The sequence below is a fragment of the Emys orbicularis genome, chromosome 1, assembly GCF_028017835.1.
Source record: "Emys orbicularis isolate rEmyOrb1 chromosome 1, rEmyOrb1.hap1, whole genome shotgun sequence".
Lineage (NCBI taxonomy): Eukaryota > Metazoa > Chordata > Testudines > Emydidae > Emys > Emys orbicularis.
Window position 1 is genome coordinate 246,347,968 of NC_088683.1, and position 13,598 is coordinate 246,361,565.

Genomic DNA, 13,598 nt, shown 5'->3' on the forward strand with positions numbered 1-13,598 from the left:
TTTGAGTTACAGGTTAAGCTGTGTACCAACAAACATACTTTCAGACAGCCAGGTATCTCCTGGGACCCAGCCTGGTCTCAGCTGGTCTCTGAGGGTATATCTGCACTGCACAGTTAAACTAGGCTCTTACCACTCTCCTCCCCTACTCACCCCCCCCCCCCCATCCACATATAAAACCCTCTGAACAGGGTTTGGAGATGCTTTTAAATCTGGGTAGCTTACTCAGCTAGGGTTGTGGGTTAGAGCCCGAGCTCCAGGCTGACTCGGGCTGGAGCCTGCCCACTCAACAGTGAGGTTGCTTGAGTGCTGATAGCCGTTCAATGCCTTCCCACAATTCCCCCTGAAGGGCAGACAGGTTATCCCACAATTGACACAATTGATTGGAGCATCTCGGCACAAAGAACCATGGGATACATCCCCTGACACACATGGACGTGTGCAGAAACAGTAAGGACACAGTAACTCAGGTATGACTTTGCTGTGGGGGATACTCACACCCTGGCTAGGCTAACGTAGGCGCCCAGACTCAGGTGTCCATCATCTGGTTTAACTGTGCAATGTAGATGTGGGGTATGTCTGCACTAGAGCTGGAAGGTATAATTTCTAGCTTGAGTAGACATACCCACACTAACTGATCAAGCTAACACGGTAAAAATAGAAGTGTAGCTGCAGTAGTGTGAGCAGCAGGAGAGGGTATTTGCTCAGAATATGTACATAGGATCTTGGATGGATCCTACTCACGTTGGCTAGCCCCTCCTACCATTTGAGTTGCTTCAACTACACTTCTATTTTTAGCATGCTAGCTTGATCAGAGATCTCATGGGTATTTTACCTGAGCTGGAAATTACATCTCCAGCTCCAGTCTAGATGTACCTTTGTAACCTGAGAGTCTGTCTCCTTTTTCCCTGAGAAAACTGGTTTGTTTGTTTTTGGTTTTGTTTTTGAGTCGTCACCCTCCCTGTGCTTGTCTGGGCCCCCGGATGTGACCTCTTCCTTCTACCTCTGGCTATTTTTTCCCAGTTGGCCAAAGCAGTGGCTCTCAGCCTTTCCAGACTACTGTACCCCTTTAAGGAGTCTGATTTGTCTTGCGTACCCCCAAGTTTCTCCTCACTTAAAAACTACTACTTACTTAGAAAATCAGACATAAAAATACAAAAGTGTCCCATCACACTATTACTGAAAAATTGCTTACTTTCTCATTTTTACCTTCTAATTATAAAATAAATCAATTGGAATATAAATATTGTGCTTACATTTCAGTGTATAGTATATAGAGCAGTATAAACAAGTCATTGTCTGTATGACATTTTAGTTTGTACTGACTTTGTTAGTGTTTTTTATGTAGCCTTTTGTAAAACTAAGCAAATATCTAAACAAGTTGATTTACCCCTTGGAAGACCTCTGCATACACCCTGGGGTACATGTACCCTTGGTTGAGAACCACTGGGACAGAGCATCCAGCCAAGCCATCTAGGAGAATGCTAGTGGTTCCTGCACTGTTTGCGTAGTTAGACCCAATTCAGCCTTAATGGCATATAATCACCCGAGATTACCTGTGGGTGTGAAAACTGTGTGATCCCTTCTGTTAGACTTAAACACATAGCACATAAATCACATTTTGGGATACAAATCAATAACTATTGCAGAGCACCTCCCACATTTATCACACCATTCTCAAAAACTATTTTGCTTTAACTTCTGTTTTTATACTAGTAATATCAGCAATGTCAACAATGCTCTGGAAACACTGTCTGGGCCTGCTCTTCCTGCCATTGAAATCAATGGAAGTTTGTAACTGACTTCAAGATTTGGTTCTTGGTTAGTTCCTTCTGTCATGCCAGCAGAAACAACCTTAGAGAAGATGGCTTTGTTTTGAATGTGCCACAAGATCAGTAACTATTGTTTTGTTTTTAATTTCTTGGCAACAGAGTTATAGATACATAATTTAAAACATGTTTAGACTATTTCCTGCAAATTGTAACAGTCTTGTCATGGCAAAGATTGGACAAGACAACTAACAGATTTTTTCCATATCTAGATTCTATAATGAAGGTGTGAAGATCCTGTAGGTCTAAAACTCTGTTTTATTTAGATTATGAATATATAATATATAAATAAATCACATTTACTTTCGCTTTCTCTAGGAATGCAGTTGAAGAGAACAAAAAATTGTATGCAATTTATGACACAAGGTAAGTCATGAACAATAACTTCTAATTGACATTATGTTCTTTAAATGGAACATTGACCCTTTTAAAATGTTAATAATCTTTATGAACACATACTTAGAAAGCCACTTACTCTGAGCCACATAATGATCTTTAAATTAAGGTAACAAATATTTCAGATCCTCATATATATATATACACACACACACACACACACACACCTAACAATAATTTCACTTTTAAAATATAATTATATGTTTATGTGGCCAAACTCATCCTAAGTATATTGATTATATGCAGTGGAGGTATATATCCTACGTGTACATATACTAATTTCAATAGTTACATCAAGGAAGAATTTGGCACACTATCCTGATATTTGGCAGCCAGGCTCTTTCCCCTGTCACTCTTGCACAGAATGCACCAAAAGCACTGTCAGCATTCTCAGTATGAAAGGGAAGAGCTGTCCAGCACTGCTAGGGGGATATTCTGAGTCAGGTGAGAGTGGGGATGAGGGTGTGTCTTTATTCCTGAAGCTCAAGAGAAGGGCTCAATAGCACTTTGATAGGCACCAACAGGGAGTGTGTCTGGGCAGGGTGAGAGTGTGGACACAGTCTCCTCATAGACATCTTTCCACTTTCTTCAGACACTGAAGGTATTGCTTACCACCTCGTTCCTTGTGTTCCACTGTCTCTTAAAGCCATACTTTTGCATAAGTAAGAAACTGTGTACAGGAGAGCAAAAAGGTTTAAAGCCATCTGCCATTTTATTTTTCTGTTACTCTGCATTACCACCTTCAGAACTCTAAATGTGAGTCTTAGCAAGTCAGGATTGATGCCAAGTCATTGCAGGTTTTTGGTTGTTTTGTTTTGAGTCTTATCACTTTGTCATTGCTCAGGACAAAACTGAAAAGGACATTTGGCCAAAATAATGAGCACAAGCTTATGTCTCTTTGTTTGTTTCAGCTAGTCCTTATCCAGAGGCTACTACTGTATTAAAGTTAGAGTTACTAGTAGTCGACTTGACCTTTTCTTCAGATATATATAACATTAAATATCAACAAATCAAATAACAAGCCCTTTTCTATTTTACTCTGGCTTGTGCAATGTATAGTACAATGGAGCTGCAGTCTTGACCAGGACCTCTGATTGTTACAGTATAAATAATAACATAAAGACTAACTTACAAATCATATGAACAAATAGTATTCAGATACTATTGGATAAATATGAAAATACAGATACGTCTGATGTACCCTTATACTTTGTTCTGATATATATTCTGGAACAGAATGTAACTACTAACATTTAAATTTATTTTTTATAATGTTTTGTTAAAAATATTAGGGTTATTGGTGAAGGAATTTAGATAGGAACTCTTGACAGTCTCCATGTTAAATAGATCTTTCATCAACTGCCAACTCAGAAACTCCACTTTGTTTGTTTGTTCCAGACCTAAATTGTGCTTTCCCCAGGAGAGTCATTAAGAATATTATTTCTAAGGCACTTCAGGCTTCTCTAATGCATATATGTTACTTGAGTGCATAAATATTAATCTTTATTATGAAAAATCAGGGTTATAAAGAGCCCTGACCATTTTCACCTGTGCCAAATTGTCAACATATTTTTATTTTGATGGGTCTGACTCATATTCTGCATAATTCAGAACTTTTGCCATATAAGAAATTGTGGTCAAGCTGCAAGAATACTATTTTAATCTATTCAAGTAAAGCAAATTTCAGTCAAGTTTTCTTGAAGTTGAGGAAATAATGGTCTTCGTTTATTGTTTAGTTACAAAAACTATAATTCAGAACAGTTTGGGTCAAACATATTAAGGACCAGAGTGTGTCCCCATTACTCACATTGATTAAAACTTCACCCGCACGTAGCCCCACTACAATGATAAAATCCATAGTATGTCAAAACCTTCAACATAACTGTTTTAGTAAAATTAGATGAAAAACAAGTTATGCAACTAAAACAAATAGATTCATGCAACACCATTCACTACCTGCTATTTTGAAATCTGTAGCACTACATACATGGCGAGGTATCACTCAACATGTGCAAGGGTGGCAAAATGTGCTCCTAAATATGCACACTAGATATACATGAGATTATTCTCCTAAAGTAGTACGTCCAGCAATCATGATTCATCGTTTGAATAGATGGGAAGGCGGTGTGTACGGTTGTCAGACAAGGTTCAGAGCATTCCTTAAGCCCTGACCCCAGCTGCATATTCTATAGACTTTTGCCTTCACTCTAAAGCTCTGCCTACACTAGGGAATTTTAGGGGAGAGGGAGGGAGAGAGGGGAAGTGAACAGTGTCTTCTTTCTGCATGCAATTTCAAGATTTTAATCAAAATATTTTTGGCCAATTTTTTTTCAGTTTTTGGACAAAGTCAAGATTTTCCATGAAGAAAAAAAATAAGTTTTCCAATGAGCTGTATTAATTACATCTTCTCAGCAGGTTAAACCAGCAGGATATTAAAAATGCTTCAAGGCAGAGCAGACAGGCAGTAGCATATTTCCCAGTTTAGTACAATTAATATCCCTAATTTCTCAAAAGATACTGCTTCAGTTCTAGCAGTGATTCTCCCTTTCCCCTTTTGGATCTTGTCTGCCTTTAATTTGGGTTTCTGAATCCTTTGAGTTTACATTCTTCTCCTTAGGCAGTTTGTATCTTCACCAAAGTCAGCCACAAGAAGCCAAAGAAGGGGAAAATTAAGAGAAGATGCTCTGTCAGGTAGTTCTGAGCCCAATACGGAGACTGAGCCATATCCATTTTGCCAACCAGATCCAACTTGTCTGCCCAAGAGTCCAGCGACTGCCAGTGCTGTCTTACAAGGAGTGGTTGAGTCCCTCTTCCCTGATTTTGAAGCCAGCATTTCTGCTGCAGCCTTGGTGATTTATACGTTGCAGAGAATGCTTGAGTTGCTTGCAAGCAGACCTTCTTAATGCATTGATTGGCTCCTAGAACTGTGATCTTCCTGTCGGTGCCTCCTCTTCTGTCTCCCCAGAGTGTTAAGGTGGATATTCTTGGCTACAGGGAGGAAAGCTGGAATTCTCCTCAAGATGTTGGATGCCTCCTCATCCCACTTCCACTTCTTTCAACAAGTCCCACCACCCAAAACAGATTCTTAGCATCTGAAGCCCCACCCCCTCTTCAGACAATGGTTTCCACCATAGTATCTGTACTTCCAGAGTACTACTTCACATATATAGGCTTGGCAGGCACATGCTTCTATATACCTAATCATCAGCTGCACAGATACCACCTTAACTTTTCATACCAGATCTTCCATATAAGAGGTCCAACTGCTCACATTTGGCCTATCCATTTTCCCTAGGAATAACTGTGGCAGACCTCTGAAAGAGAGGAATACAAGTTTTTCTGGTCTTGGACAATTTTTTAATCAGAGGCAGATCAGCTGCACAGAGAGTGACCTAAGAGTCCGGGAAGCTAAAGTTTTTCATCAGAATGAGCAGCTGCACCACAAATTTTCATTTTAAATATTTCCACTTATATGACTTGATCCTGAGCATGAGGGACTACCTGTAGGGATGAGAATGGAGTTCATTCTCTATACCAGTGGTTCTCAACCTTTCCAGACTACTATACCCCTTTCAGGAGTCTGAAGCCTGAGCCCCACTGCCCAGGGCTGAAGGATGTAACTCAGCTTTGCCGGGCCCCCATGGCGTGTGGCCAGGGGCAATTGCCCTGCTTGCCACCCCCTAACATGGGCCTTGCACTTGCGACCCCTCCCCAACCATCCTCCCCCCAGTTGAGAAACACTGATCTAGATGAGTTGATATACCCCCTAGAAGACCTCTGTGTACCTGCAGGGGTACGCGTACCCCGGGTTGAGAACCACTGCTCTACCCATATTCCATTGTGGTCCTTCTGCTGAGTCTGCCAATTAGTGACTGTTGTCATAGTGCCTCTTTGTATTGTGGACAACAGTCCACTAAGAAGGGGAGACCACTTTCTCTTTTCCATTGGACATCTTTCATGTCATAATGACTTTCGGTTATCACTTAGATTGAAAACAAGGTCCAGGAGGGCAAATGTTTCATATCCCATTTCCAATTCCCTGGCCCCGGGACTCCCAGTTGGACTATCTTTTAAGCTATCAACAAATAAATGGACATAGTTAAACTGAGACGTCAGATAAGAGAAAGAGTATTTTAATTTAAGTAATAAAACATGACAGACGTTACAGGAGTGTTGATTCAGTCACACCTCAGATGCATTCCCAATACACCTTAATAGGACATTAATCAGATGTACTGAATCCTCTAAAGAATATTATTTCAGTTATAAAATAGACTATTTAAGAAAAGTTCTCCATGTTTTAAATGTGTTATGCAATATTCTATTGTATACAAGGTGTATTCTTTCAGCATTCTCTAATCTTTTCTTCCTTCTTTTAGGTTTCTTGGTACCTCTCCCCAACTTGCAGGTTCCCTTTGCAGACATAGGTTCACTATGGCCAACCCCAAGCATTCAAAAATCAAGTCAGGCCTTTAAAATCATGAGGATCTTTCTATTTGTCTTTTGTTTTTTGAGCCCAGGGAATATGCTTAAGGGTTGAGACAGCTAGAGGCTTGATTTTTGCCCCCCGAGATGCTGAGCACTCACAATTTTAATTTAAGTCAGTGGGAGCTACAGTTGCTCAGAACCTGTGAAAAACAGGCCCAAGATACCTCAAATTGGATATTCAAAATTACTGGACCCTCTTGGAACTTCCACAAAGGTTCCCTGCCCACTCAGGGACCGCCATTCTCAGGCACTTGTACTGAACTCCTAAATCTCGCCTAACCCCATTGGTAGGTTAACTGCCTCATCACCCCTCTGCCAATCCTTGCGCACACCAGTCCACAAATGCATTAGTGGAGTGGGACTTGGGGGGAAGCTGCGTTCCACACCCAGTTCTGCTCATGGGTACCAGTGAGCGGAAGAAACTAGTTGCATGGGCTGCACTCATTTCTCAGCCCTGTTTGTGGGTGCATGTGTGTTTGCACCCAGGAAAGTGCATCATCCGCTTGGCCCAGGTCAGGGGTGGACTAATGGAGGGAGCTGTGGCCACGAGTTGAGGCACTGGCTGAGCTTGGTCCGGGAGTGTTAGTGGAGGGCATTGTGACCATGTGGGGCACTCACTGAGACCGGCCCAGGGGTTCGCTGGCGGAGACTGTGGCCAGGAGCCGCACTCACTGAGCCCGGCCCAGGTGTGCGCTAGCGGAGGGCGTTGCGCGGTGGAAGCTGCGCTCACTTCTCAGCCCTGGTCGTACGTGAATCGCTGCCCGCGCGGAAGCGGCTCGCACCCAGCGCCGGGCGCTGCGCTGGCAAAGGGCGCTGCGCGCACGGGCTGCCTCAGGTCACGGGTGCACTGAGCATTTTGCCCCCACGGCTCAGCCCGCCGGCCTTTGGGGCCCTAGTGCGCGCTGGCCGGCGGGGCGGGGTTACCCCCCGGGCAGTGGCGGGAGCAGCTCCGGGGCACCTGTGGCTCCTGCCCCGCTGCCGGGCCAGGCTGAGGGGGCTGCCCCGGGTGTTTCCTGGGAGCGCGGGGCCAGGGCGGCTGCAGCTGGCGGGGTCCCAGCCGGGCGCCGGCTCTCGGGCTCCCCCCGTGGCACAGCAGCCAGCCCCGCAGAGCTTCCCTCCCCGCCGGGAGGAGCCGGGGAAGCCGCCGCTCGCCCAGTGCTTGAGACCCCGGCCCCGGCACAGCCCGCTCCCCCCGCCCGCCCAGACCGAGGAGCCCTCCCCTCCCCTCCCCGGGCGGAGGGAGAAGGGGCGGGCGGGAGGCGGGGAGGGGGAGCCAGGCAGCCGGGCTCCGGCGGAGGCGGGTGGGGGGTTCCTCCGGGGCTCGGCACAGCCCGGCGCCGGGGTCTCTGCAGCCCGGCGTGCGGGCGGCTGCCGGGGCCGGGGGTGGGGGACTGTCGCCTTCGCCTCCGCCTCTTCCTCAGCGGGCGGCTCTCGAGTCGCGGCGGCGGCGGCTGCTGCGGGGAGGGAGCCCGGAGCGGAGGGATGTGGGGCTTTGGAGGAGGCAGGATCTTCGGGATCTTCTCCGCTCCAGTCCTGGTGGCCGTGGTCTGCTGCGCCCAGAGGTAGGGGCTGCTCCGAGCCAGCGCGCCCGGCGGCCGCGGCTGGGTTAAAGGGCTGCGTTTCGGCAGGAAAACAAGCTGATCCTCTCTTTTCTGCCCCTCTTCCCTCTGCTTCCCCCTGCTCGCCTCTCTGCGCTCCCCCTTCTCTGCTCTCCCCATCTCGCCTCTCCCCCATCCCTCCTCTGCTCTCCCCTCTCCGATCCCCCCCATCCCTCCTCTGCTCTCCTCATCTCCCCTATCCCCCATCCCTCCTCTGCTCTCCCCTCTCCCTTCTCTGCTCTCTCCTATCCCACATCCCTCCTCTGCTCTCCCCTCTCCCTCCCCTCCTATCCCCCATCCCTCCTCTGCTCTCCCCATCTCCCCTCTCCTATCTCCCACTCTTCCCCTATCCTATCCCCCTTCTTTTTCTCTTCTTTATCCCCATCGTTCGCCTCCCGACCCCACTTCCCATCTATCCCACAGCGTGAATGATCCGGGGAACATGTCCTTCGTGAAAGAAACTGTGGATAAATTGTTGAAAGGCTACGACATTCGCCTCCGGCCGGATTTTGGAGGTGAGTTGCCCTGTTCAGACGGAGCTGCGGTGTCTGGCTCGTTCCTGTGTCTGTGTCTGTGTTCAGCTAGTCTCTGTGTGGACTGGAAAGTGTTTCCTGTTAAGGGAAAACATGTTGCCAACAACTCTGTGGGTAAGAAGTGATGGGTAGGGGCTGATCGCTTCTCCTCCTCCTCCCCAGGACCTCCTGTGTGCGTGGGGATGAACATAGACATTGCCAGTATCGACATGGTTTCTGAAGTCAACATGGTAAGTCCCCAGCTGGTGTCTTCTGTATGCAAATAGCTTGGGGGCTGGTGGTTGTGTTGTTGTGTTTGTTTATCCTGGTTTTGCAGCTGCTTGGGGTGTGGTTGGTCCCCAAAGACAAGGGACTGAAGTGTATTAGTTGGTGTTGTGATAGGAGCTCCTAGCTCTGGCTGTTGGGAGGGACCAGTCCAGTGGAGAAGGAGAAGAGTAAGGTAGGAGATAAGAGCACTTGTAACCAGAAGCTGTCGTGAAATCAATCAACCTGGCGGAAGCGTTTGCCAGCGCTTCTAGGACTCATTTAAGAGCTGGATGCTGCCGGGGGCATTTTTGTAGGCGGGAATATGTTACAGGTGAACGTTAGGTACAGCAGGATCGAGCTGGAAACTTGATGTCCCTGGAGATCGTTATCTTTGCTGCTGGAAAGTGCTTCTTGTTGATTTGGGAAGCTAAGACGTTGGCCAGCACAGTCTATAATGCCTCAAATGTGCCAAAGGGCAATTCATTCTCTGATATGAGGGGTTAGTTTTGGTTCGTGGTAGCGGGTACAGTTGCGTACTGAACCGCCTTGGAATGAATACAGCTCCATGCTAAGGAGCTGTCCTAGGTGCTGTAAATGACCCTCTGTTCCCCAAATTCTTCTGTTGCTGACTGTGCTAAAAATGGTACGTATACATCTCGGGTTGACTGTCACTACTGCAGAATGTTTACTGAATTGCTCAGATGGACTGAAAACAGTATGGAACAAAAATAGCATTTGTTTGCTGAAAATGTCAGTCCATAGCTGGTCAACCGACTGCATTTTACTTCCTGTAATTTCATTTAAATCTGTCTGTTAACATCATGATAAACTTTTTTGTTAATGGGGCCTAAGTCAGTCTCTTGCTTTAAAAGATGCATTTGATTTTAATTTGTTTACTTAATCTGAAAGCTTTAGAGGCTGCAGGAAGCAAAGGAAAATGCAGATTAGACACTGAATTGCAGATGAAAATATAAATGTAAAAGCCATTTTTATCAGGGTTATCAACTCTAGCTATAGTAAAGATAGTGTTGAAATATTTTGATTATATGCTAAAAATGCTACATTTATCAAAGGGCAACTTTTAAAATATTTCAAATGAAGTGACAACATATATCCAAAGCATTTGGAAGATACAAAACATTATTTAAATTTAATTTTGTCTCATAAATGTTAAATATCAATACTAATTTTACTAGTTAACATAAAATTAACTTTTTCCCTTATAAAAATGTTCTCTGTCATTATTAAACACACAGGTTTAGGTTGCTCAGTTGCAATTCAGGAGCAATCCATCTGACATTCAGACAAAAAAAGTAGTAAAAAATAGAGAAATCAAAGGAACAGTTGATCACGTAATACACAAAAATTATTTTACAGTTGGAAGAAATAATGGAGAATTTTTTATATGCTTTACCTTTTAAAACATTTTGTTTTGTTGAACAGGAGAAAAAATAATATTCTTTAACCGGATCTCAGGTGGTAAACAAGGATTAGAGAAAGTAATGAGTACTCACATTTTAGAGGGTTTTTTTGTGGGGGGTGGTGGAAACTTTCAGACGTTCTCCCCAATTTCTGTTCTTTCTAGAAGAATCAACTCTGTGCTTGGTGAATGAGGAGCTAAAATGTGCCAGGACATAAGTTATTCTTAAATATCTAAAACAGCACTATACTATAAGTACTATATTTCAGCCACTCAAACTATTTTTTGGGCGGGGGGGGGGGGTATATCTGATTCATTAAAGCAAAAGAATGTGCAAAGTATTTCATAGCTCCTTTAAAGAGGCAGCGTGGTCTAGTGGACTGATCATGGGACTAGAGGACAGGAATCTTTGAGTCCTAATTCCAAATCTGACACTTACCGTACAGTCTTGAGCAAGTCAATCATCCTCCCGATATCTCAGTTTCTCCCATCTACAAAATCAGGATAGCAATATTAACCGATTTCACAGGTCTTTTCATTATAATTTTGGCATTTTTGGTTTTCCAAACTTTTGAAAGCTGAACCTCTTTCCCTTCCCCCTTTCAGGAAACTGAAATCAATCAATCACCCTCTGAAACCCAACCAGGTGTTGTTAAAGGTTTACGCATTTTGATTTATACATTTTTCACACCTTCATGGGTAATCCTTTGTGCCTCTCCCTATCCCCTTGCACTTTGAGAAATGCCAGTGTGGATCTTCTTAGTATAGTTCCTCTCCTTTCTTTCATGCTTCTTACATGAACAGTGTTATAGTTACTAATGTTCACATTTAAAGTGTAATTGGCATCTGAGTTTGCACCCATTGAGATGAGTGGGGCAGTTCATACCTCAGAGCTGTTATTTCAGGCTTTCTACAAACTCTGGTAGATGGCTCTGCGTCAGTTACATGCCATATTTCCAAGGTTTTCTCCACAACAAGAACAGCTTGGTTTTTTTTTAATAATATGGAAGATGAATCTTGTGAGAATAATTGAGAGATCTGTCTGCACCCCTCTAGCTAGTCTGTTGGTTGCACTCCATGATTTGGAAACTCTGCATTATGGATTAAATTAATATTAGTACAGCATTTTGTATAGGCAAAATGATACATAAGATATAAGTATCACAGAGAGATAGAGAACACAACGTGTATTTCTTTAGGCATGAAAGACTCTTGATGCTAAATTCCGACTTCGCCTATCCACCTGCACAGAGTTGTAAGGGACAATAATAACCAACCACCCTCACCTGATGCCACTGCACAGGCTAATCAGACCTTGGGTTGAGGTACAGCTACCTACTTCTACCCTTAATCCTCAAGACAGGTCATTGATGGTGGGAGTGCTCAACCCTTCTGACACACTAGCCTGCACAGGTGAGCTGGGATGATATTGTAATTATCTGCTGGTCAGCAAGTTACTACCCACTCTCCCCCAGTCTCCAGAAGTCAGAGGAAACAGATAAAGAATTGATTTCTTCACTGTTTTGTTTATAGGGCATGTGGCAAAGCTCCAACCTAGCACTTATTCGATACTCATCCATGGTTAACAGGTGTTATTTATTCAGAACTTCATAAGAAAATACTAGCAGGCTAAGATTCTCATAACAGCAATACATAGTGATTCTAAAGGGAACTGCTGAAAATAATACTTTGCTACAAGCACAGTATTTATTTCTTTTTGAAAAAATGGGCAGAAAACCCTTCTAGATCTGATAGGTGGATAATTTATTGCAACTTGAATTTTTGAGGGAAAAAAGACAACCAGAGTCTTCATTTACAGCTGGGTTCAAACAGTGGAGGTAGGTATTTTTTCTCTACCTGTTTCAGGTGACTCTGGACTTGTTTGGAATAAACCCTTAGACCTATATTGAGAGGGTAGAGACAGAAAAGAGAGGTTCTTTTGCTCACTAAATTATAATTTTTGAGATAGTAATTTGCAAAAATATAAAACACATTTTGTTTGAAGAGCTGAGCCAATATCTTGAACCTTCCTGCTGCCTATCAAATTTTAATCTTTGACAAATACTGTTTAATTTAATTCCAGACAGCTACTACTAGTTTTAACCTTTAACCTCATTAACAATTAAAAAAATCTTGCAGGCATTACTCTTTATAAAATGTGATAACACTGACATGAATTTCTTTAATTTAAACTTTTGCGATCACCTTTTATATAGTTAGCCTGTTAAAATTCATCTGTACATTAAAGATAAAATAATGAGAGGATTAAAATTCTTTGATTTTCTTTGCATATAAATAAAAAATTACTACACTGATATTATTATACTGCCTTGTAGGCAACACGTAATGGGGCTTTCAGTGATATAATGGGAACTCTTTGAAACTAAAATGATAGTTTGTATTGTATTCTTTCCTGAATCTTTAGCAAACTGCAGATTCCAACATAAAAATCGTCCCATATAAATCTTTAGTTACTGTAAATTACAAATACTAAGTTTTAATTAACTTTGTAACATATTGGTGTTTGGAACTTCTTTCAAGGGCAATTCTGCTGACAACTCTTAAAAAATCCTTTAGTCCTACATGACTTAACTGCCTGGTTTTTTAACATGGAAAATGGAGGGAAATGGCATTGGGCCCTCATTATTTCTGTCTCTTCTTCCTGAACTGAAGATAAGTGCTCTCTGCAGGAGACTGAATTTTATGGGACTACTAGTGGAATAAGAAGTTGAAACTGATGGGGATATTTGAAGAGCATGGCGACATTAATCATGAATAAGGTTGGCATGATCTGACCTTTAAGCTATAGCTACTTATGGAACTATTGAAAATTGGTCTGCATTTTCCTTAACTAATGGAAAAAGGTAAACATTGACCCTGTTTTTGATGCTGATATACAAAGACAGATGTGTGTGTGTGTGTGTGTGTGGGGGGGGGGGGGGGTGACATTTAAAATGACTTTAGGCTTGCATAGGACCAAAACATTTTCCTGAAGAAAGCTTTAAATAAAGAGCAGTTTATATTTAATTCTCTCTTAATGTGAGATTTGCCTTATTCCTGGTCTCCTTCCACTCCCTGCCTTTGCACCCCC

General features: G+C 43.3%; 1 protein-coding gene across 3 annotated transcripts in view; it reads left to right on the plus strand.

The window, feature by feature from the left end:
* Positions 1-13,598, plus strand: part of GABRB3 (gamma-aminobutyric acid type A receptor subunit beta3) — a 278,147-nt gene that overhangs the window by 114,776 nt on the left and 149,773 nt on the right. The window contains exons 2-4 of one of the 3 annotated variants that reach the window (XM_065423468.1): positions 2,145-2,192; positions 8,732-8,823; positions 9,004-9,071. In XM_065423468.1, the coding sequence (XP_065279540.1) occupies positions 2,145-2,192; positions 8,732-8,823; positions 9,004-9,071 (208 nt within the window). Of the gene's footprint in view, positions 1-2,144; positions 2,193-8,192; positions 8,273-8,731; positions 8,824-9,003; positions 9,072-13,598 lie in introns of those variants that run through there. The other 2 variants (XM_065423469.1, XM_065423470.1) reach the window with 2 other exon arrangements.